Here is a 25,143-nt window from a genome sequence, read left to right as displayed (position 1 = left end):
TGCAAATAAAACTCGTGAAATAAATATTTTTATTATTATTTTAATATTTTATTATTTATTCATGTGTTTGTGATAAGAATATTTATATTTGTTTAAACAATATTATTGTATTTATTTTGAGAATTTATACTTATATTTGTTATATTTTTTGTTACGTAAAAATAAATTTTAATGACTTTAAATTAAAAAAAAAATTGACAAGCTTGAACTCAGCTCACTAGAAGCTCATTTATCATGTTAAATGAATTGACTTGAGCTCGCCAAAATCCTAATGAGCTAAGCAAAACTTAGCTCGATTACTACTCTATTGGCAAAATTTATGTAAAAAAATAATAAAAACACAAAAAAATCTAACAATATTTTATGTGTATACATATTATTTCTCATCAAAATAGTAAAATTTTAATTTTTGTTTCAAAACAAAAACTAACTAAATTTTTTTATTAAGTCATTTTTTTAAGTACTAAAAAATATTTTATTTTTTTTCATTTTCACCTTTTTAAGTAAAAAATTATTATTTTTAGACAGTGAACATAATATCTTTTTTCATATCTTAAGAAAAGTGAATATAATATCTTGTTTAAAAAATAAATAAATAAAAATACTGAAATAACATCCAACTAGTCACCAATTTCAACAACTCACCCCCTTACAACCAACTGGTAATACTCATTTCATTGATTTGTCGACAATCAACCAGTCATTTTTTATAAAGGATTCACACTTTTTAAAATCGAAATATTTCTTTACCCTAATAATCACACAAAATTTTAACATCAAAACGTCATTCTTTGTTCTTTTAAAAAAAAATTGAAGAACGACAATGCCATCAAGTAGAATGTTTAGTTTTGATTCTTCATCAAAACGAAGGCAAACACAAAAATAAATAAAAACGAGCACATAAAAACTAACAGCAAAACCAACCCGACTTTTATTACAAATGAACATTGATGCAGAACTTTCATCTGTGAAAATCAAATGTCTTGACTGTATATACAAATGGAACCAATTCTAAATTTACCACTATACAAGAAGAAATACAATCATGGAAGAATACAAAACAAATGTGGGGAAGAAAATAAACTCTTTTGGGAGCAAAACCAATCAATCTGAAGCTCTATTCAAACAACATATTCCAGGACACATCTACTTAACTGAGATCAAAGATTGAAGCAATGATAGATCTGCTAGATATCTACATCTTAAACAAGAGATTTCTTGTTTAGCATGAATGATGCCAGCATTGAACCCAATAGAACAAGGATTGCCACAAGAACAAACATTTGGTTATGACCACTGGGTTCCCCTGCCTCTCCTGCTGTCTCGGGCTCGACCTTTAGAACTGCATCATCGTTTGTAGAAACAGAAGGCCCTACTTCAGCCTCAGGTGCCCGTGCATCTTGTGACAATTCTGCCGCCTGATTTGGAAATGGGATTTGGAAGAAATATTAGGGAATGTAACTCGTCAAAATCAGAATTTGATTGTAATGCCAATATGAAGGTTCTCTGATCTTTTGTGGTTAAGAAAACACACAATATGTTAGTTATGCCATTTAGTGCCTTTGAAATGAGATATAGCTAGCAGGTCATACTACGTATTTGACAAAATAGGAAATTATTAGTTTCTCTGAGATTCACACTGCCTTGTAAATTTGAATATACCAACTCAATAGAGGAAATTATGTAGTGATTGGCAGTGTCGACAAAGCACAGTTTTGATAGAACCTATAGCTGAACTGGATAAGACACTAGTCCAACCAGTTATAGGGCGTCTCCAGTGCATGGGGCTCTCCATTTTGTGAGGGTTAGGGAAAAGTCATTCTGCACACTGCCTCCCTCTTGCTTTTTGGCAAAGGGATGGTTTTCACAACTTGAATCTATAACCGTCAAATCGAAAAAGAGTAACTTACCGTTCCTATCAAGGCTCTCCCTCTAGACTTAAGTTTAGCTAAAGTTTAAATAAAATAGCTTGTAAAAAAGCACAAAAAACATGCTTATGTTCATACAATTAATAACAAGCATAAAGAACGGATGTCATTGATATGGAAAAACCCATGAAAAGTCAAAATTCTTAGAAAATTGTCATATGAGAAAAACAGTGTTGGAGAAACAAAGGAGAGGTCATTCTGCTTTAACCAATAGAATTACAAGGAATGATTGAAAACCCGTAACAACAAACATTTATTTAGAGCGTATGTGTTAGAACAAAAATTCAACCAAATTTAAATGGTATAATGATTGGAAGATCTACTAGTTTTTCCCTCTGCTTCAGCAACAGTAAGTTTGCAAACCTTCTTCCATCTTGCCTTTCAAAATATTGTCAAATTGTTACAGTTGAGTCATGAGGGAAAGAGATGCGAGAACAAAAACGAAGACATTTGTTTAAGAGAAGAAAACCCTAGCATGAAATCCAAATTGCTTTCAGATCTTTGCTCTTATTCTTTATATTCTTAATTTTTTTTTGCATATTTGTTTTAATTGGCTGAAACGAGTACACAATTGAAAAACTTCTAAATTTGGGGAAAATGTGATTTTACATGTCGTCTAAAAAGTGCCCATCTCAGTGTTATCCATTTAGCTTAAAAGTTTCCTTAAAAAATAGATTGATTAATCAAGTTTAATCCAATTCAGAGGCATTCAGATTCAACCAGTTAAAACTGGTTGGTTTGGTCCATGTCAATTAAACATGCTGCAAAAGGTTTTCTAGACCCCATGTTAAGATATAATGTCATAAGCTGGCTTCTACATTTACAAAAACCTGTCAAACCTAGAAGTAATTTACAAGAAGAAAACAACCAATAAACATCAATATTATATTGTACATACAACTAGGAAGCAGTATATAAAGTCATTGCAATGAAACAGGCTGGGTGCATCCTTGGCTGGGGCTAGGTGCACAACTATGGTTCATCCGAGTCTCTCTCAGACCTAGTAGTTAATTTATGATCCTGTGGTTTTTGTCGAAGGCTGAGGCAACATGAAACTAGTAGTTAGGTCCTTGCAGAGAAATTCAAGAGCATGAGAAGCTAAACACCGAGTAATGTGAAAGGGTTATTTATGCATGTTAGTAAGATTGCACAATACCTGATACACAAATAAAAGTAATGGGGCATAAATTTAAAAAGCAATCCTAATGTATCTGTAAAATTGTTGAGCCCGATACAGTGGTTATATATACCAGACAGTAAATGCTGCAACCAGTAAACCAAGCTTGACATGCTACCAATGTACTTACTTGGGTCTTCCTAAACCACTTATCGTCAAGAAAAAGGAGACATAGGTCATAAGATACCTGCCTGAAAATTTCTAGAAAATGATTCTATTGCAGCATCCTCTGAGGCTTCTCCTGGAACTGCACTGCTTTTTCCAGAAAGAGACATTTCACCATTGCTCCTTCCTTGTTCATGGGTAACCACAGATGTCCTTCTTTCGGAGTTCTGTAACTTTGCCACCAAAACTTTATTTGCTTCTGCTAAAGAAGATAGCTGCACAAAGTTCAAACAGACAAGTCATTGGAATTGTATAAGAATAAACGCGATTTAATTAAAATAAGAGAAGGAAAGTAACAAAAATCAGCCATTTAATTTCATTGCGAAAAGGAAGATAGTAAAGGGGGAGGTAAAGTCAGACATGGAGTAGAAATTAGTGATAGATAGGTACACACCCGCTTCTGGATATGCTCCCTTTCCATGGCTAGTTGCATGACCATGTCCATAAATAGCTTCGTCTTGACATTGATGTCTTTTGCGCTTCCTACTTTATCATCATTGGCTTGCTCCAAAGATGCCTCCAAGCATTCTACTTTAGTTCTCAGGAAAATTACCTCTTTGTTCAGATCTAAGTTGGTTTCAGATAACATGGCGCATCGCTCCTCCGTATTCTCAGTCTTAATTTCAGCTTTTGAAACCTTCGACTTTAGTTCCTCAATTAAAGTTTCCATATCCCAAATTGCAGAATATAACATGTTCTGCTGCTCTTGACTTGCTTCAGAGGATGCTCTTGCATGCTGTAATTGAACTTCAAATTCCCTCAGCTGTTTCTCAAGTAAACTCACTTTTTTGGCGTTACTATCATGAGCGTTTTTAAGAAAATTCTGCTCTTCATTAAGTTCCATATTTGTCTCTTCTAAATGAGCAATCTTGGACTCGGCACTTTCTGCCCTACTTTCTGCAGTAGAAATATTTTCTTTCAGAGACTCGATTATATTGTTCATCTCTCTAAGATGCTCTTCTTTTGCTTCATTGGAGACATTTGCATTCTTCAGCTGGGACTCAGATTCTTTCAACTGTTCTTCCAGGAATTTTACTTCTTTCCTTAAAGCACATACTTCAGAGTTATCCTTAATGAGCTCCGCCATGTTGCTCTCAAGCTTCATCAAAGAAGCTTCTCTATTTTCCAGCTGTTCCATGCAATATAGGAGTTTCAAATTCACTTCCTTTTCTCGTTGCGTTGAACCATTTACATTGAACTGAAAAATTTGAAGTCGATCGACCATTTCCTTTGATATGCCCATCAGCACCTCCGCAGCATTTTCTGCCTCTAGAAACCTTCCCCAGACAACTTCTGCTGCTTCTTCCATACAGACAGCTACTTTTTCTGTTAAGCGTAGCTTCAACTTCAAATCTTCTTCATTTTGTTTAAATTCTGACAATTTCTTCTCAAGATTTAGCTCTCTTCCAAGAGATTTCTCCAGCATTCTTAAAATATGTCTTTTTTGTTCAACTATCCGCATTTTCAATTTCTCATCCGTATTTTCAACTTCACCATTTTCTGATAGAACTGCTCCCCCATCACATTTCCCTGATAAGATGCAGGCATCAGGAAGTTACCAGTCACTACATAATTTCATTGCAAGTAATAGTAAATTGGTCCTTCATTGAAACATAACATATTACTTACAGTCATTCTGTTTCAAAGCTAACAGGGCATTCTGCAACTTGGATGACTGCTTACTGATCTCCGAGACTTGCTCTTGTGACTGATTCAACAGTTCTTCAGAATCCCGCAATTTGCCTTCCATTACGATGAAAATTTCTTTCAAATGACTAAATGCAAATAGCTTATGATGAGCATCGACAATCACTGGATGGAGAGCAAGCACGAAACTCTCCAGCTCATTTACCTCAGAATCTAAGAAACCAGATAAGAAATCAAATACCAATGCTTTCTCCATTAGGTTTATTGAATTGTTGTCATTATCCAAGGCCATTGCTTCAAGGTCATTTTCACAAGCCAACACATGCATCAAAACTTTTTCTAAATTTGCCAATTTCTCAGAAGAATATGCCAAGTCCAAGTCCACTCGAGTTAGAACTTCCATGGCACTTCCTATTTCTCCAACATCATTAGAATCAAAAGCAGCACCTTCGTTGGAGTGAATTTCACCCAATTCTGGAAGACGAAAATCAACATTCCGAGTCACATATCCATCCATGCTCATCAGTCTTCCACAGGAAACCTGATTATGGGAAAACTAGTTAGTTAACAGGGAACAATATCTTCAAAACTTTCAAAAAATAGCACCGACTCTAGGAGCAAGATCAAGAAGAGAGCATGCCCTCTGCAAAAGAAAACGCACTCCCAAGTTCATATCCAGTTAGTGATCAAATCACGCTCTACTTGTAATTGTACATGCATATTCTTCCATAAACCAGATGATTATGCTAAATACTTCCACAAACCATCCAAATGATGCAAGGAATTACCAGTATTACTCTTACCATTCACTCCTTCAAAGCATATTCTAAACAAGGTGATATAACTTGGTCAACAAATCACTAGCACAGGTTCACAATAAACCATCTCCTTAACCTTAACCACCATGTATGTCTATAAACTTGTAATGCTGACAGACTCGAACTTGACAAAGTCAATTGGATGGATGAAAGCAGTAATGCAATAAACAACTCCATATATGAAAAAGTCGAAGACCTTTGATCCATTAGGTAAAATATGGAAAATCACTTAGGGATAATAAGAATATAAGCGATCTTCTGAGCAACTCTTCTGATTTTGCATTTCATTTCTTTTCTTTCAGAGACCTAGTGCACATCCTGCTGAATAACCGAAAGGATTTCAATGAAACTGTAGAATGTAAACTCCCCTCAACAATCCAAACACAGCAAGTTTTCTCCTGTATTCTTGATGCAAATTTGGAAATTCTAATTCACTGGTATTAGCATACATAATTTATGTCTGTACCTTAATAAAATGAATTCGTAATGCCATGTGAAAGAACGATCCTTGGTAGCAACAGTAAGATTGCTCTTTTATGACCGGAAGTCATGGGTTCGAGTTATGAAAACAACCTCTTTACAAAAAAATGAAAGGGAAGGTTGCCTGTATAAAGGTCAGTGCAGATCTGGAAGCACAGAGATGCATGTAGATAATCTGAACTTCCATCAATTTGCAATAAACTAGTAGAATTGAGATTAACCATCATCATTATATTGAATCAAGCCTGAGCCCAATGACTCAGCTTGGATCTCAACTATTGACCTACTTGTTCCCAGATTAACATTAATACCAAAAATTAACTCTTTTACCACGACCTTGCAAAGAAGAACAGAACGACACAACTAAACCAAACCAAATTTCTACAACCCAAAAAAAAAAAAGTCCTAAATTCCATACAAGAACCGACGGCCAAGAGGGATTTCAGGTCCAGATACAGTGACGTGACTGAGGAAACAACTGCCGGCATACGAATTAATTTTCCGGGAAAATGTTTTAGAATGTGAAAGAAAAAGCATAGTACCTTGAGAAAACGTTTCAAGGTAGGTCTGCTTGGAATCAGGCACCTGGGTTTCTTCAGTTGGTGGGTTTCTCCATTGCGGTCAACCCAGTTGAGGGGCCGCCGTGCTAGGCGGGGGGAAGACAAGTAGCCTAGGCTGCGCCGGGCAGACACAGCCAGTTGGTCGGTCAACTTCCGTGATCTCTTTGGTCAGTTTATCTGAGTTTGGCGGAGTATTTTGGCTCCTCTCCACTCATTCTACGATAGAAAGCGATGGAAAAATGATTACAAATTGGTACACTTTTCATCTTTGCAATTGATTCATGGTTACTTATTTTACAATTTTTGTTTTATTTTTTGGTTATAATTATTAATAAAATAAAAATATTTTATCATACTCTTCAATCCAACGAGCCAGTCAAAATTTGACAACTTGTTGATTTCTCCTTAGTTTGATAATAACTAAACTGTTGGTATTTGGATCAAGTCAGATGCCCGGGTTGACCCGGACCCATATTTATTTTATTAAAATAATATTTATTAATTAAAATATAGATTGAAAAAGATAAAATACAAAAAGTATTTCAAATTTTTGTTTTTTTAATGCATTTGTTAAACTTATATCGTGATTATTGAAAAATAAGTCACGTGACTTCTTATTTAAGTTTTTTTATATATACTTATCTTTCTCGCTCCCTCAAGATAAACATATATTGATCCTTACAGATAAAGTAGTATTTGTTAATCAAGATATAGATTAAAAAATGTAAGATATGAAATGCATTTCAGATTTTTGTTCTTTTCAATGTATTTGTTAAACTTATCTAACAACCTTTAGAAAATAAGTTACATGACTTTTTATATGAGTTTTTTAAGATATCTTGATCTTTACGTTTGTGTCCTCCAGTACATTATAAAAAATTTAACAAATAGTTTGGTAAAAATATTAAAATATTTTCTAATCTTATATTCATCATTCTATATTTTGGTCCGAAAAAACATGTCAACCTTATCTTGATACAATCTTATTTTATTTATTTTAACATACGTTACCTAAATATAGTATATATCTGCAGATTCTAATTCTACACATTAATTAAAAATAAAATATATTTATTATTTTTAAAAAAATTATTAACAGTACTTAAGGGTGAACAACATTTTAGTTAACCTGATTTTGGTCAGTTTGATTTTGTTCAAATTGCAAGTCATTTCAATTTGATTTTTAAGTTTGATAATTTCAGTTATTTTGATTTCGTTCAATTTTTAGATTAAAAAAATATCAAAATAACTAAATCGATTGAAATGTTAAAAATAATAATATTTTTTTATTTTTTTATTTAATTTAAAATTTTATTCAATCGATTCAATTTAACTTTTAACATAAATTCTAATTTATTGAATTTAAGCAAATCAATCCAACCTAACATTAGTGTTACTTAACATTAGTATTTATTGAAATCAGTAGGAAAAGAAAGACATGGACAATGATTTGAAATGATTAGGTAAAGCGAGGGAGAGCGGGAGGGGGGCCCAGATTGGGGAGCCAATATCTGCTGTCTTCTTTCCTGTCCAGCCAATGAGAAGCAGCCACATCACCTATTTTTAAATAGTAATTTTTACAAAAAAAATATAAAATCAAACAAAAAAATTATAAAATCAAATAATAACGTATATATAATCAACATATATTTTATTAAAAATGGGTGATGTGGCTGCTTCTCATTGGCTGGACAGGAAAGGGGACAACAGATCTTGACTCCAGATTGGGAGGGGGGGAATATCTTTATGGGGCACACGTTAGCTATCAGCATCGTCTTGTCAATATAATTAAAATGTCATGTTATTTTTATATTATTTATGTATATATTAGACTATATAGAACATATAAATAATATAATATAATGGATCCTATAATGTTAATATAAATATTATTCATAAAAATCTTAATTTCGTTATGACTGAATCACGTAAAAATTTTCTTGTGTCCGTTCTATTCCATTCCTCTTCCTTGCATTTTGAGCTTATATCCTCATTACGAGCTTACGAATCACGGTTGATTATTAAAAAATAAGTCACGTGACTTATTATTTGAGTTTTTTCAAATATACTTATCTTCCCCATTCCCTCAAGATAAACATATATTGGTCCTTACAGATAAGGTAGTATTTGTTAACCAAAATATAGATTGAAAAATGTAAGATATGGAATGCATTCCAACATTTTTCTCTTTTCAATGTATTTGTTAAATTTATCTAACAACTTTTAAAAAAGAAGTCACATGACTTTTTATATAAGTTTTTTAAGATATCTTAGTCTTTATGTTTGTGTCGTCTAGTACATTGTAAAAAATTTAACAAATAGTTTGATAAAAATATTAAAATATTTTATAATCATATCTTCATCATTCTATATTTTGATACGAAAAACATGTCAACATTATCTCGATACAATCTTATCTTACTTATTTTAACATACATTACCTAAATATATTACATATCTATAGATTCTACACATTATTTAAAAATAAAATACATTTATTATTATTAAAAAAATTATTAACATTACTTAAGAGTGAACAACATTTCAGTTAACTCGATTTTGGCCAATTTGGTTTTATTCAAATTGCAAGTTATTTCAATTTAATTTTTAAATTTAATAATTTCAATTATTTTGATTTCGTTCAATCTTTGCATTAAAAATAATCGTAATAACTAAACCGATTAAAATGCCAAAAACAACATTACTTATATATTTTTTTATCAATTTATTTTCTTAATTTATTTAATTTAAAATTTTATTCAATTAATTCAATTTAATTTTTAATATAAATTCTAATTTTTGACTTTAAGCAAATCAATCCAACCTAATATTAGTGTTACCTAACATTAGTATTTATTGAAATCAGTAGGAAAAGAAAGACAGGGACAATGATTTGAAATGATTAGGTAAAGGGCGGGGGAGAGCGGGAGGGGGGCCCAGATGGGGGGGAACATCTTTATGGGGCGCACGTTAGCTACCAGCAGCCTCATGTCAATATAATTGAAATGGGATACAATCCCAACAAGAGGGAACAGAATCTCTAAGACTTGGCTTGGCTTGGCTCTTCATTAAAATGCCATTATAGTTCAATTCCCAACGTTAATTCACTAACCAACAATTGCTTTTTCCCAACAAAAATCTATACCCACAAATGACTCTACAACTAACTCTTCAACGTCACACTCAAAATTTTATAATAGTTTTATTTTGATAAATGGTAGAGAAAAGTTCATTGAAAGATTAAAAAAAAAAGTTAAAATCTTAAAATAAACTTTAATGTAAAAATGTGTAATTTTTTTTATTGTAGTTTGTCTTATTGGGTGGGAGAAGACATCATATCAAGAAAAATATGTCATCTCATAGGGGTTCTTTGTAGCCTCACACATGTGTCGCGTATTCCAGTTACCAACCAATAGTTATAAATAGCTTTTGACTTCTCATATTCAAGGGTCTTATTTCTTTCTCTTTATCAACAACACAAGTTCCTTTAAAGAAATAACTTTTTCCTATACGATTTTTTATTGGGCTTTATTGCACATTCGTGCATAATTTCTCATGCATTTGGGTTTCGCTATTGTCTATTATGATGTAAGCATTTGAGGACCCATACAAAAAAGTCCTCGTGTGCATTTTGACCTATTTTTGGCCTTATAGGTTTTTTCTAAGGCCTACTTTAGTTCTCCCAAATAATTTTCTCCTATATAAGCCTTGTTTCTCTATCAAGTTCTATCGACTCCCAAAGCTTTTCTTATGATATGAATTTTAATTATTATATTCTGATAACAACATTCCCTTAATCAGGAGAGTCCTGAACAACACACAAACAAAATAACTCCAATATTCGAAAATTCCTTCGAGAGTTATATGAAAAGGATAAATATTATCCATAAATATCCTACTTTTAATGGATCTTATAACGTTAATATAAATATTATTCATAAAAATCTTAATTTTAGTGGATTTCAAAATATTATGATAAATATTATCTAGAAGAATTATAATTATAGGGGATTTGAGAAAGCTCTATACTCCTTTATAATAGATAAGTTCTCATTTCAAAATAGGTACTACAGTCTTTTAAGTTTTTAGTGTTTGACTTAAGTATTGAAGTGGTTGAACAAAGACTTTCGTGCGCGCTCTGATCATTTTGTTTCTCACAAAATTCAATTGACTTGACAACGATATTTTTACTCGATAAATTCATTGTTGTGTTCGAATGACAACATATTCAAAATTAAAAAGGGTTCATAATAGTAAATATATCTAATTATGATTACTGAACATATTTAATTATTAATTAATGTTAATTTTGTATAAAATTATTATAAATTTTTTCAATTTATAAAGATTATTTATTAAATTTATTTGTAGGTATAATATTTTTTTGTTTTTATTTTTTTTCACATTGATTGGTCGCTCATTGCGTCCACAAATTCATTGAGGTGGTTGCCACGTGTCCTTTTTTAATTGATCCAAGAAACATTAAATATTTATTAAATCCTAAACTCTAATTATAAATTATTAAATCCTAATTTGCTTTGGAGAACTAAATTATTTTTTTAATAAATAATTTATTAAAGGTAATGTTAATAAATAATATTAACATTTATCTAAATCTTTTAATTTATCATTTGAAGATACATAATACAAGCCACCACTCTAGTGTTGAGAAAGAGAATAATCGAGTCCCCAATGCATAGGTTAAACAGTTGAGCAAACGATATATCAAGTTCATATCGATGAATCGTGAGTTTTATTTTCGTTCTGCAAAGTGAAGTAAAATTTCACATTCACGATTTAGCTCTTCTGCCGAAATCGAGAACACGAGTAACAAAAATCACACAAGGGTGGACATCCCAAGAGAATAATCAGGATAGAAGAAAATAATATTACTTATATATTCAATAATCAAAGTAAATTTCAATAATGATTATTATATTTTACTTTAAATCATAATATTTTAATTAATTATAATCTTAGGTCTTGTTTATAACATTTAGTTGGAAAAGAAAACGTTTTTCAACTTGTATGGAAAATAAAAATCACAATTTTTAAAATTTTTCATAAAAAATAGGTTAAAATGTGTTTTAATAGTTGTATTATGAAATTTAATTTTATAAAAAATATAGTGTGTCAAATAATAAAAATAGAATTTAATTATTTGAATGTGATTTTTTTTAAGAAATTTTTATACTGTCAAACACATCTCTTAAATTTTTATAGACGAGATTCAAAATACAAGACTCAAAAGTCGAAACCCTAAATCCAAACTCAAAACCCAAATTAATATCAACTATACATATGGGATTTTTACAGGGTATGTGGTGATTTAGGGTTATAATTTACAATGTGAAGTTGGTAATTGATGTGTCATTAGGCACCTTGTTCAAGTACCTCAATATGTTCTCTGCCTGCTGACGGATTCTCCCATCCCGGTGCCGGAAAGCGGTGATCAGCACCGCCGGCAGAACCCTATCTCCCAAAATCTCCGAAGCCGAGCTCTGATCACCACTGTTCATCAAGACCCTCTCAATCACCCACAGGGATTTCTGCCATAGCCTCTCTTCTTCGTGCTCCTTCACCACATTCACCACTCGCCCAATGCCGTTCGCTTCCCTCAATACGCTCACGCTGCTCTCCACATCAACCTTCTCGTCCAGCAATGTGATTATGGCGGACAGTGCAGCCTCGACCACGTCGCCATTTTCGTGCTCCAAGCAGTCCAGAAGCCGCTCCACCGCCTTCGCTTCGAGCAGACAGAAGGTTTCTTCCGAAGAACAGTCCCCTCTGTGAACTCGACAAACCGGCTGCCTGTTGCTGTACTTTGACGAATTAAGTGACGAGCATTTCAGTAAGGTGATCAGTTTCTTGTACTTCGGTTTCTTTGATTGCGGCGGTTTTGATAGGTTGATGGATAGGGTGGAGAGATTCGCCAAGCCGACGGCGGCGAGTCGCTGGACTTCGTCGCTCGAAGTCATCGCGAGCAGATCGGTGAATATGGCGGTAAAATTGTAGTCTTTCGCGAGAGACAGAACCTGGCGATCGTATAGCGTCGTTGTGAATCGAACGAGAATGCCGACTAAGCCCTCTAAGTAAGCGATTACGTAGCGGCTTGTTCTAAGGCCGGATCTCTGGATCCGGCCGATGGCTTGTAGAATCAATGGAACCGTGTTCTTGTTGAGCAGATTCAGGTTGAGCGCAAGGTTTTGATGGGGGAGCTTCGCAAGCAGATTCGCTGAAAGCGCGTGTTTCTCCGTAATCCGCGTTGTTTCAGTTTGGATTAGGGTTTCGGGTAGGCCTCTGATTTTGCAGAGCCTGTCGGCCAACGTGTGCCCCATGTATGGCGAGAGCGCGACGAGCAGCTTAATCGCTGAAACAGCGACTTCTTCGTTAGGGTTATTGATCAGCTCAACGAGATTGTAGCTAGCTTCAGTCTCTTTGATTACAGGGACCATGGTGGATGCCATTTTTGGGGATCTTGTCAAACACAAGAGGATTCTGATGAGATTGATGTTGAGCTCATCCGGGGTTGAATTCTTGAGCAAGTGGACGATGTTGTAAACCATGTAATCTAAATCCATCGTCTGCCCGGAAGATTCCAGGTCCAGGCCTGATTCGAGTATGTTTGCAAGGATTGCAGCAGCTTCAGTTTTCGAGTTCATTGGCTCGTTGTAGATTGTTCTTTCAAACATTTCGTCGAACATGATTCGTGCCGTTCCAGCTTCGACCAGCACCTTGCTGCTTGGATGATGAGAAGAGATCTGCTTCAGAGCTTTAAACGCCGCTTTTCTAGTCAGAGAGTTTCCACTCTGCACCATGTTGATGAGGGCAGGAGAGGCCCTCTCGGCCGCTTGGATTTTGCCTTCATGTCCAAGAACAATCTCCCCAAGGTAGCTTGCCATCTCCATCTTCATCTCTTGATTACCTATAATTGATGAAAATGTGTTACATTCTGAGCCCATCAATCAAGTGATTGATTGCAATAGTGTAAAGAGTCGAGCTCACCTTCAATGAGCTGATTTAGAAGAGGTTCCAAGAGTCCATTTTTGGCCATGAGCTTAACGTTTTCTGGACATTTTTCCAGTTTCTTTAAGATATCGTCTGCTAACTCACAAGCAAAGGCATCAGAGGACCATTTATATTTGATTGATACAAGCATTAGTATTCCTCCAGCAACTGATCCAAATTTCTGACATTCAGATTGAGAACTTGACAGCCGAAGCAATAGTTGCAGCAATTTGTGCCTTATGGGTTGGTGGTTACTCGATAGCATCTTGATTAGGATCGACAAGTTAACTGCCAATGCCACTATTTTCTGCACACGAGTAAGGTGGGCAAATTCAAAAGCCAGTGTATAAGTTTATGTTAATTTCTGGGTTTTATTGCATAAAGATTCTGCAAAATAAATGAACAGATGGTTGAACTAGTGTTGTGTCAATTTTTTTTTTCTGCAAGTCAAGAAGATTGAACTAACCTTGCCCTCGTTATTATCATCCTCGGTCAGTAGAAGCAACAATTCCAGGGTAGCATTTCTCACCTTTCTTTCTTTATACTCCAGGAACTTAACAAGCAGTGGTACCAACCCCAAGCTACAAACCTGTACTTTATTATTCTGCTTGCCATTGCAGATGCTGTGTAAATCTTTAAGTGCTTCAAGGACCATACTCTCTGTACTGGCAAGTGATAGTGCTGCCCGGGCAACCTTCATTCTTGTTACTTCATTCCTTTCTTTCCACTGCTGTATCGTTGCCTTCAGAGCCATATTAGTGTTCAGAACTCTGCTCTGCAGCTTCTGCCCAGTTTTTGGACAGATGATGTCTTCTGGATTTTTGAACTTCTCATACCACTCGACAATGGCCTTCCTCTCATAGGTTATTCCAGTTTCTATGGTGACTGGATCATCCATAATCTTCTTCGTCAATGAACAGCAGAAAGTATCATACAGAGGCTCCATGTACTGGGCTAGCTGCGGAAAAGTAGTCAAGGATCCAGAGGTCAAGCTCTCACTGTTCATTTGGCCACTGAAATTTGTGCTTCCAAATAGTTCAAGAAGATTTCGGTTTGCTGCATCTGATGACTGATTAATTTCCCTGGAAAATTGATCGTTGGAGTAGAGATCTGTTTCTGTTTCTGTTTCTGTTTCGACTACTTCTTTCTTTGATACAAGGCGTTCAAGTTCTTTCTCCTCTGGTAGCTGATTCCGGGCAAATTCAAAGTGAAGGTTTTTCATCTCCTTTGAAAGAGCACGAACCGCAATTTCTGCAAATCGTTGATCACCAAATGTTATTGATGGTATTAAACTAAGTTCTTTCCCTATGCAGTTTACAACCCTTTCGAGCTGTTCTATCGTGCTCCTCACTTCGTGATTAAGACTTGAATGAGCTCCCTTCTTGCATTCCTCGACAACTTCTTTGGCAAAACCAATGGTTTTGGACAGAGACTGCAAAATCTCCCTTGAATTTGTTGAGGCGTTGTCTGATGCCTGCAGTTCCATGACAACCACAGAAGCCCGGTAAAGGCAGCTACCAAATTCAACAAAGGTATGCTGCTCTACTTCTATGCTTGCCACTAACGCCGTGATCTCTGAAATCGACACCAATAAGGATGCAGCGAGGCTTCTCATCACACGCTTGTCTTCCTCTACCTGAAGGGAAGGAGAGAGCTTGTTTGTCATCTCTGAATAGAATACTGTTCCTTATTTAACGAACAAAATCACGGTTCAATCTTGCAGGACAGTTCTATTTGCTTTGTAGATGCCATAGGAGCAGCTGAGCAAGGTTGAAGAATCAAGAAACAGAAAACCAGAACATGAAGAAGAAGAAGAAGACGAAGAAGAAGATGATGATGATGAAGCATATGACTTTGGAAGACACAGTTCAAGAGTGATCAAGCTGTGATAAGCAGGGAAACAGAAGCAGAAAGAAGATGAAATGGAGCTTTCTGAGCAAGGGCCCTGCCACGTTTGCTGGAAAGGGTGCTCAAGTCTGTAGAAAGTAGGACATTGGAGAGGTAATCTCAGATTTGGTCATTGAAGTTTGTTTAATGATAGTAGCTAGGTTTCAGGTTGAATTGTTGATGAAGATTGACTAAGCAGCTTGTGCTTAATGGGTGGGCTTAGTCAAAGCCATTTGGGCATTTGGAAAAAGAAAATCTGCTTTCTTGTTGGCTCATGGTTTCTTCCTACCCCTGTATTTAATTCAAATGTCCATTTTGAGTCCTCCACTGGTATTTATATTATATTCTTATAAAACTTTATTACGTGTTAAAATAAATATACACAAATTTTATGTGTATTTCTAGTTTCACCTATGACAATAAAAGGGGATACTTTGATTATTTTTTTTTCTTTTTATAATGTGAGAAATTTTGAGAGGTGTCTAATCACATATAGTTTTTGGCTCAGACAATTTACTCTTTTCAAGACCCATAGTCAACCTTCACCTAGCCTAGGTGTACAAATAAGTTTACCGGCTAGCTGTACAAATAAGTTTACCACGAGTCGAACCTCGAGGTATAGCTTTTATGATAGACACAAATAATTGTATGTTCTTGCACGAAGGTAGAATTAAATTCACGTCCTCGTGGTATTCCAAATCTTCAAACACATGTGACGGATCATCTATACTACTCTTAAGATTTTTTTTTTTAGAGTATTTGAAGTAAGATCGATGTGATTTTAATTAAAGATAAAGACTTCAGTTGATTCGTTAATTATTTAAGTTATTAGAATAAAATTCTTAATTGAAGTCAATTGAGACAATGCTATCTAGACACCCCTCCCCCCCCCCCCCCCCTCGAATTTTTTATTTTTTTGTAAGTAAGGATTAGATTAAAAGAAAAAGAGAAATCCTACACCCATAGACGAGGCATATCCCACACTAAATAACCAATAGAAAAACACACCCTCAACAAATGAGGGAAAAATAACACACAAAAGAGATAAATAACAATCCTCAATCAACACAATCAAATTGAAGTGATCATGCAGGTCCGTTATCATCGGGCCTCTCGTGTCAAATCCTTGTGTAGCTCTCAAGCATTCTTCTTCTTTCACCCTTGTTTTTTATGGGATTTGGATTTAACTTGTATGTAATCTGAATCTGAATTGTTCGCCATTTGAGACGAACCATCTTGATCCTCAATATTCTCTCTCTTACCTCTATCATCAATTATCATATCTAGCTTAGCTAAAACTCTCATCTCCACCAAAATCATCAAATCCTCAAGAGAGATAATATCCATATGGGCCTTTGAGAGGGTATCAAATCGGCCCTTTCTTACAATTAATGGACTTTTTCTTAGATCCGTTAATTGTATGATCACTTAAATTATTATAGAGTTGAATTTGGCCTCGGTACTCTAAATCTTGATGCGACAAATATCGACAAAGAAAAAATTAAATATTAATTTTATTTACTATTTTGCAGTCTTCTACCCATCCTTGGGTTTGATCTCTTCAAAACAGACTTGGTAAGCGTTTAATTTCTCCAATTATGTCATAATTAGCATATATTTATGGTTGAGATGCCGTCACATATTGCAATCAATCAAAGTCGGTGATTAAATGCATCCAACAAACATGAGAATCTCACTCTTACCATATAAATTCTGTAATTTATAATTAGGGCAGTATTTTTTTGTTTTATTTTTATAATTTTATGTGAAAATAATTCAATTTTTTTGGCGAATTTGTAATCTTATCAAATTCTTTTAATTTTGACAATTAGATTCAAATTGACTCAATTAGATATAATTATATCAATTAATTTAGAAGAATTGTGTTAATATTTACTTGACATGTCATGTGTTATATAATAATAATAATATTTATGAAGTCCACATATATGCATAAGAGGAAAAAAAAGAAAATAACATGTAAGAAGAAAAAATAAATATATTATGTGTAATAGGTTATATTTTTTTTTCTCCATTTAACTTATATATATATATATGTGAGTTTTACAAATATTATTATTATATAACATCTAACATGTTAAATCAGAATGAACATATTCCATCTAAATCGATGGATAAAATTATACCCAATTGTGTCAATTTGAACTTAATTACTAAAATTTAAAGAATTTGATAAAATTATAAATTTACGAAAATAATTGAATTATTTTCATCATTAACCCTTTTGTATTTAGTTAGGCTTTTATTTTTAAGAAATAAAAATTAATATGTTACTTGATAAACGTATTTGTATATATTCATCTATTTTTAATGTCTTTATAAGGAAGAGTCAATTATCGCGTGACTTGTGTTCCATTTATTAGAGATGTCATGTGTCACGTTCCTCCCTTGCAACTTGAAGAACTCGTCCGCACCCGAGATGTCATGTTGCTGAGGCTCTCATATGATAATCTTGAAAGGTGATTGTGCCGAGTATCTTGCTTACCTGTTAAAGATTTAATCTATATAAATGATAAAATTTTAATTTTTTTTTTGAGTACTAATTTGACCGTCAAAGATTATTCTGAGAAATAAAATTCTCACTTTTACAAGAGACGCTTTATGTACTTAGCGCTCCTTCTCGACAACATCATTCCTGGATAATTTTTAGTTATTGATTATAAAATTATATTTTTTTCATTCTTATTTTTTTTTTAAAACTTATGGAAACTTTTGAAAACAAAAAACAGTTCAACAAACACTGCTTCTATTTTAAGAAAATGAAAAGCAACCAAACGAGCCATTAATCTTTGCTGACTAAGTCTCTTTAGATGCTTTTTAATAATTTCATATTGTAATTAAAAAATATTTTTTTCTCTCCAACTCTTAACTACCATTGTTACTTCTTTCTTGCCCATGAAGTCATCTATCTTATTATATAAACAAACACTTATTTTATTAAGTAAGCAAACACCTCAATTTGCTATTTAAAGTCTTGTTTATAAAATATATTTTTTTTATATATTTTGTTTTAAAAAATAAAAATTCACTTTTTGGACTTTGTACACTATCAAAGAAGAGTTGTCCCAAAAAAGTAATTGGACGACGCCTTCGTTGTTCGGGAGGACTTGCTTTAATTCTGGCAACTCCATCTTCTTGATGTTGTGGTTTTCCAACACGAATAGATCTCGCTCGTCATTTTAGCTTGATTTTTTGTTATTTTTCACAAACGATGATATTTTGTTGTTACAAAAAATATAACAAATAAAATTTATAATGCGAGAAGTCTAAATTGAGGTGTTAACATGATTTGAACTCGAAATCTCTTAATTAAAATAATTTTAAAAATAATATTATTGCTACACCAACATTTATCTTTATTTAAATTTTATTTAAAAAATAAAAATTAAATTAAGACTATCAAATATCATCTTATAAATTTTTATTTACATGTAGGTAACATAGACATGATTAAGAGTATAGTATATTGAATCTCGACAAGAGTATAGCAAGTAATATGCATATTTTTTTATGGTATGTGCACGTGCCATGCACATGGTGTCATGATGATACACATACACATGTATCATTAAAAATAAAAATGCAAAAATTATATTTATGTTCTTGAATTTTTATGTTTATTTTTTATAAAATTTTAAATTTTTCGTGATTTCAAATATGTTCCTAAACTTTGGTCAAAAATATATTTATACTCTTAAACTTTTACGTTTTTCTTGTAAAATCCTAAACTTTTCATGGTTTCAAATATGTCCTTAAACTTTGACCAAAAGCATATTTATGCCTATGAATTTTTAAGTTTTTTTTAAATTTTTTTTGTAAAACTCTAAACTTTTTGTAGTTTCAAATGTGTCCCTCAAACATTTTGAACTACAAAAAGTTTAGGATTTTACAAAAAAAATAAAAATAAAAGTTTAGCAGTATAAATATGCTTTTATTTAAACCAGTGTTTTAAAAGGCATTGGGCGCTAGTCGGGCACCAAGCTGGGGCCTAGGAAAATTGCTATTTTTTTTATTTTTTAAATTTTGTGATATAATTTGATGTTATTTTCAATTAAATCAAAGTTAAAAAGCATTAATAATGCAACATAAACCAATAATACAACAATAATGGAATGACAAGTGAAATATAGAATTAAGCATGAGAAAATAAATTGTTGTAGATCAGTTCTAGGTTCAATAAGATAAAAACAACAATAATGCAACATAAACCATACTTGAAGAATTTAAGTATCTAACTATCTAATTAGATTTCTTCCTCTCCATATTCTTCTAATACATGATCTTCATCAAACTCAAAATCAAATTCATTAAGCTCTTGCTCATCTATTTCTTCTTCTGATTGGAAATCATCTTCATGAAACTCTCTCATCCTAGAACTTCTTCGAGGTTGAAGCATCTCGTCTGCTCCAGATGCTTCACCAACCACTTCCTTTTAAAAATCGAAGCTGCATCAGATGATGCTCTAGTACTTTGAGTCTCATCCGACATTTTTAATTTAATTGAAGAAACTTGCAATATAAACCTATATATAACCAATAACCTCACTTAATATTCAAAATAACAATAACATATCATGGCCGTAAAAAAATCAAATGATTCAAATTAAGACAATAAAATAGCAAAATAATTTATGTTTTACAATATAATAAAAACAGAAATATAATCAATAATAAAAACATAAATATACTATAAGCAAGCAGTAGATTTTTTAGAAATATTATAGAATATATATAACTAATAATAAAAACTAAATATAAATCTAATAATTATATATAAATAGAAAAGAAAAATGAAATAAAATAAAAAATAAAAAACATAAAAAAGAAACCAAACACAGCAAACGTAAAACACACAGAGAAAGAGAGAGAGAGAGGTTACAAGTCGACGAAGATGGAGCTTGCCGCGGCTGAGATGGAGCTTGACGGCGAGGATGGGGGCGACGACGACGTTGAGGCAACGAGGACAAGGAGGACGCGACGGATAAGAGGCGGTGACGATGAAGCTTGGTTGAGGATGGAGCTGGACGCAACGACAACGGTGTGCTATTGACGGGCCGATGAATCTTGGTGGCGTTGAGGCAGCAACGTTAAGGTGAGAAGAGAGTGAAGAGGGGGAGACGCTAACAGGTTTGATTTCTGATTTAGCAAAAAAACCCCTAAAAAACTGATATTTAAAGCCAAAAAAAGCCCTAGGCGCGCTGTCTGACTAGGCACCCAAGCCAGCCGATTACTCGGGCAAGCGCCTAGGAGGCTCGACTAAGGCAATTTCGAGGCAGCCAGCGGCCGCCTAGCGCCTAGCTCGATTTTTAGAACACTTTTAAACTTAAATAATTTATTTAATAAATTTACCACTTAAATTTTACCTAAAAAATAAAAATAAATTATAATTATCAAATAGCAGTCAATAAACTTTTATTTAAGCTTTTTTATCCTGCTAGTATAATAAAAACAAACATTATTGTCGTTGTCAATATGCTACAATAAATTTATTTGTAATCGGATAATGTCTTGGGTGCAATTTTCGGAAGACCTGTTGTGGCACCCCCGTTCCCACATCTGGGGTGCCACCGTAACCCACGATTACAACCACGGTCATTGGACAAATTTGAAGGTTGGTTATGCTCTACAGGTTAGGATACCCTAGGTGGGATCCAGGTTTTACTGCCTTCGCTCGTCTAAAAACTTGAGTCCCATAAACAACATAGGCAGCGAATAACACCCGCATCTTGGCCGAGCTATATGCTTTACGAGGCTTTGGAATGGAAGCTCAATTTTCTGCAATTAAATTATTTCTCCAATGAAATACTATAAATTTAATATATCGTCTGTCTCACACAAATACATTACAAACCAAGAATATAAAATACTCATAAATCCGCATTACAACAAAGACCCTGTCATGGCTGGTCAACCACGTTCATAAGTGAATCATCTGTTACCATTGTTTTCCTTCTACTAGGACCTAAATCATCTGTTGTTATTTATAAAAGGTGAGTTTAGAGACTCAGTAAAGACAATATGTAAACATAATAAATTGTAAATCATGACAAACATAGATAAATATGAAATATATTATGCATGTAGTCCCGTCCACCTCACCCCTCTTAGACTCTTGGTGGCCCCTTATGATTTTCTATAGACCCTAACACTAGCTCTGTTTCGTTCAAATAAATATTCACAGTCTCACGCCTAGGCACTCCCTTGTTATAATATGCAAGTCATGACAAAAATAATTTGTACAGAGAACATATTAAACCCTTATAGATTTTGTTGTTTGACGTTGAGATAGCCCATTGGAAAAGATTTCTCTACAGTGTTAAAATCACTGATATTATTTCTTAAGATTCCTCTAACATAATTAAACAAAAGGAAATATTACTAAAATCAACATCCATCAAATTTCAAATATTTTGCTATTACCTCAAACCTTCGGTTCTTTATTGAACTCACACGACCTTTTCCAATCTCTCATTACTTTCTTCCTACTTATATAGATAAATTTCTAAAACCCCTAACTACAACCTATTTCTCAATTTACAAAAATTTTAGCTTGAGCCTATTCTCTTAATTCAAGGAATTCAACTCATATGTAACCAATATATTAATAAAAAAATAAAGTATGGCTTGCTAGTAGAGGCTTAATATGCATAGGTCCCTCCAATTGCAATTGGACCAAAAAAAAACAAGAATGGAGATTAAAATTGGAAGGTTTATATGAATATAATATATATAAAATCAATTGATGTAGTTTTTTGGCATAACACCTTTTATCAATTCCTAAAACTTCTCTTTTATGGAGATTTCTTTAAAAGAAATTAAAAATTACAAGAAGTGGCAGCAACAATAACATGGTGCACCGCTGGCGCCTCTCTTGACATCTTAAATTTGCACTTGCCACATAACTTATTATTTTAATTCCCATTTTACATTCATTTTTAATTTACAAATTCTATGCATTTCTTAATTCTTGCAACCTTCTTTTACAAAACATTCTTTATGCACAAACAACTACTAGGCTGTAAGACTCCTTTGTTAGCATTCTTGCAACCATTGGTTTTTATATTTATAATTACAATAACTCCCAAAATTCCAAATTTATACTTAGATTCTTGAAAAAAAATTCTAGAATCTTCCATTCACTTCCCTATTTTAAAAAGATAAATAAATTTAATGTTCTCCATAAAATTTCACAAAGTAAAAAATTTTCAATCAATCATCTTAAATATAAAAATTAATTGTTTTTATTTTTCAAAATATCGGGATATTACAGTCTCCCCTCTTTATAAATTTTGTCCTCGAAATTTTTAAACAACCCTTCATATCACACAAAAACTTTCAAAACTAACTATTATTCTCAAATAAATAGGGATATTTTTCTTGCATTTTCTCTTTTATCTCCCAAGTTGCTTCTCGTTCTGAGTGTTGACTCCATTGTACCTTTACCATAGGAAGAATTCTATGTCTTAATTATCGGTTTTGTTTCTCTAACGATAATACCGATTTTACTTCAAACGTCAGGTTAGGTTGAAGGTCAATTTCCTCATCTTGCAATTCAACATCAGGATTATATATGTGTTTCCGTAGCTGAGAGACATGAAATACATCATGTAATCCAGTTAATGTTTCGGGTAACTTGAGATGGTATGCGACTAGTCTAACTTGTTCTTTAATTCGATATGATCCTAAATATCGGGGTCCCAGCTTACCTCTTCATTAGTGTTTGAAAATTGGATGTAATGGGGTAGCTCGAAGGTACACCAAATCTCCCATAGAAAATTCCAAAGGATGAGTTCAACGATTTGCATACTACTTTTATCGATCTTGGGTTGCTTTCATGTTCTTGTGAACCACCTCAATCTGCTGGGTCACTTTATCTATAAGATATGTTCGAGCAAGCCACTTTTCCCCTACTTCAAGCCAACATATAGGAGACTGACATTGTTGTCCATATAATGCTTCATAAGGTGCCATCTGTATGCTCGCCTAGTAACTATTGTTATAGGTAAATTCCGTTAAACACAAATATTAATCCCAATTGCCCCCAAAAATTTGTACACATGCCCTGAGCATGTCCTCTAGAATTTGATTAATACGCTTTATTTGTCCATCTGTTTGGAGGTGATAGGCTATACTAAAGTTCAGTTGAGTTCCCAATTCTTCTTGCATAGCTTTCCAAAAATTGGACACAAACCAACTATATCTGTCAGACACAATACTCATTGGAATTCCGTGTAATCGGATTGTAACACCCCGTTTTTCCAAGGCGTGTCATTATGCTGGGGCTCAACATAAAAATATACATTCTCTTTCCAAGTATCGTACTTTAAAGGAAATCCCCAACATATCATTATAAATGTGGAAACAAGAATCGAAACCTGATATGCTACATGACCAAATTCACTTTAATCATAACATAAGAAATCATACCATAGTATAACATCGCATTTTCAAACAGAATACATGGAGAACCATCTCTCGGATGAACAACTATGCCTCAGATATAATCAAAAGATATCTCAAAATAACATTAAACCATAATAGTATTACATGATCGATTCTCAAATATCATTCGTAATACGTAATATTCTTTTATTCTACGAGACTGTTCACCAACAAAACATAAGTTTCTCAACATGACTAAAACATATCCAAAACTTCGTGAAGAAGCAAAATACTGGATTAACTTGCCAAATCCACTGAACACGTCACCTCGTGCCATTACATCTCAACCACTTTATTGCCTCTGCTGCAAGTCCTAACTAGAATGTTTGAATGTTCCAGGGGCATATCCCAATTAGAAGATGAACCTTCTAGTGAGGGTCTAAAAATAGTTACATGAATGCATGGTGCAAAGACATGAACAACCATACACCTTAGTGTAACTTCCATACTAATCTAACCCGGCACGGAACCCTAGGCAGTCATCCCGACATGCACACAATACAACGAGATACTCCTATACGTTGTTTCGACAACATCATTGGGAAATTACAGTTACACTATCAGGGCAACATCCCATCCCATTCACAAGTATCGATATGCCAATAATATCATGCCAAGTGAAAAATCACGACTATCGATACAATAATACATGTATAGATATGTTAAGATGCACATAAAGTACATATAACTTAACAACTTTCATGAATAACATGCTCAACATAGGCAAAACATAATATGTATAAGTTTTCAGAGAAAATCACTCACCTTAACTTAGCCTCTCAAGCTTTCTCGGTATGCGTGTCTTGACCTCGAAACGCTTTCTCGAATAATTTCCTAACTTTGGCATACTCCTCTAGCCTTAAATTAATTTCTAGAATTTTCTAAAAAATTTTGAAAGATTTTTCCCATTTTTTCCATATTTTTCTCTCTTTTCCTTCATTTTTTTTTCTTTATTTCCTTTTCCTTCCTCTTTCTTGTTTTTCTTACGCACGAAAAAACTCACGGCCACCC

At 33.5% G+C, this 25,143-nt stretch overlaps 2 protein-coding genes across 5 annotated transcripts; both read right to left on the bottom strand.

Moving 5' to 3' along the window:
* Positions 1–908: 908 nt before the first annotated feature.
* Positions 909–7,004, bottom strand: LOC127806767 (WPP domain-interacting tail-anchored protein 2). Of its 4 annotated transcripts, none has more exons than XM_052344268.1 (5): positions 6,634–7,004; positions 4,900–5,458; positions 3,665–4,800; positions 3,297–3,485; positions 909–1,418 (listed from the first exon to the last, which is right to left on the bottom strand). In XM_052344268.1, exons 2-5 carry the CDS (start codon positions 5,438–5,440, stop codon positions 1,203–1,205), a joined length of 2,082 nt encoding a protein of 693 aa, XP_052200228.1. In that variant the 5' UTR covers positions 5,441–5,458; positions 6,634–7,004; the 3' UTR covers positions 909–1,202. The 4 variants fall into 4 exon arrangements, with proteins under 4 accessions (XP_052200228.1, XP_052200227.1, XP_052200226.1 ...); XM_052344267.1 differs by having other exon boundaries at positions 6,758–7,004; XM_052344266.1 differs by lacking the exon at positions 6,634–7,004 and adding an exon at positions 6,202–6,603.
* A 5,031-nt stretch (positions 7,005–12,035) lies between these two features.
* Positions 12,036–15,449, bottom strand: LOC127806151 (putative U-box domain-containing protein 42). The gene is made up of 3 exons (XM_052343238.1): positions 14,250–15,449; positions 13,781–14,090; positions 12,036–13,700 (listed from the first exon to the last, which is right to left on the bottom strand). Exons 1-3 carry the CDS (start codon positions 15,447–15,449, stop codon positions 12,118–12,120), a joined length of 3,093 nt encoding a protein of 1,030 aa, XP_052199198.1. The 3' UTR covers positions 12,036–12,117.
* Positions 15,450–25,143: the final 9,694 nt, after the last annotated feature.

The sequence above is a fragment of the Diospyros lotus genome, chromosome 7 (assembly GCF_014633365.1).
Source record: "Diospyros lotus cultivar Yz01 chromosome 7, ASM1463336v1, whole genome shotgun sequence".
Taxonomy (NCBI): domain Eukaryota; kingdom Viridiplantae; phylum Streptophyta; class Magnoliopsida; order Ericales; family Ebenaceae; genus Diospyros; species Diospyros lotus.
Note: the sequence above shows the minus strand (reverse complement) of the source record. Positions and strands in the feature narration are given on the sequence as shown.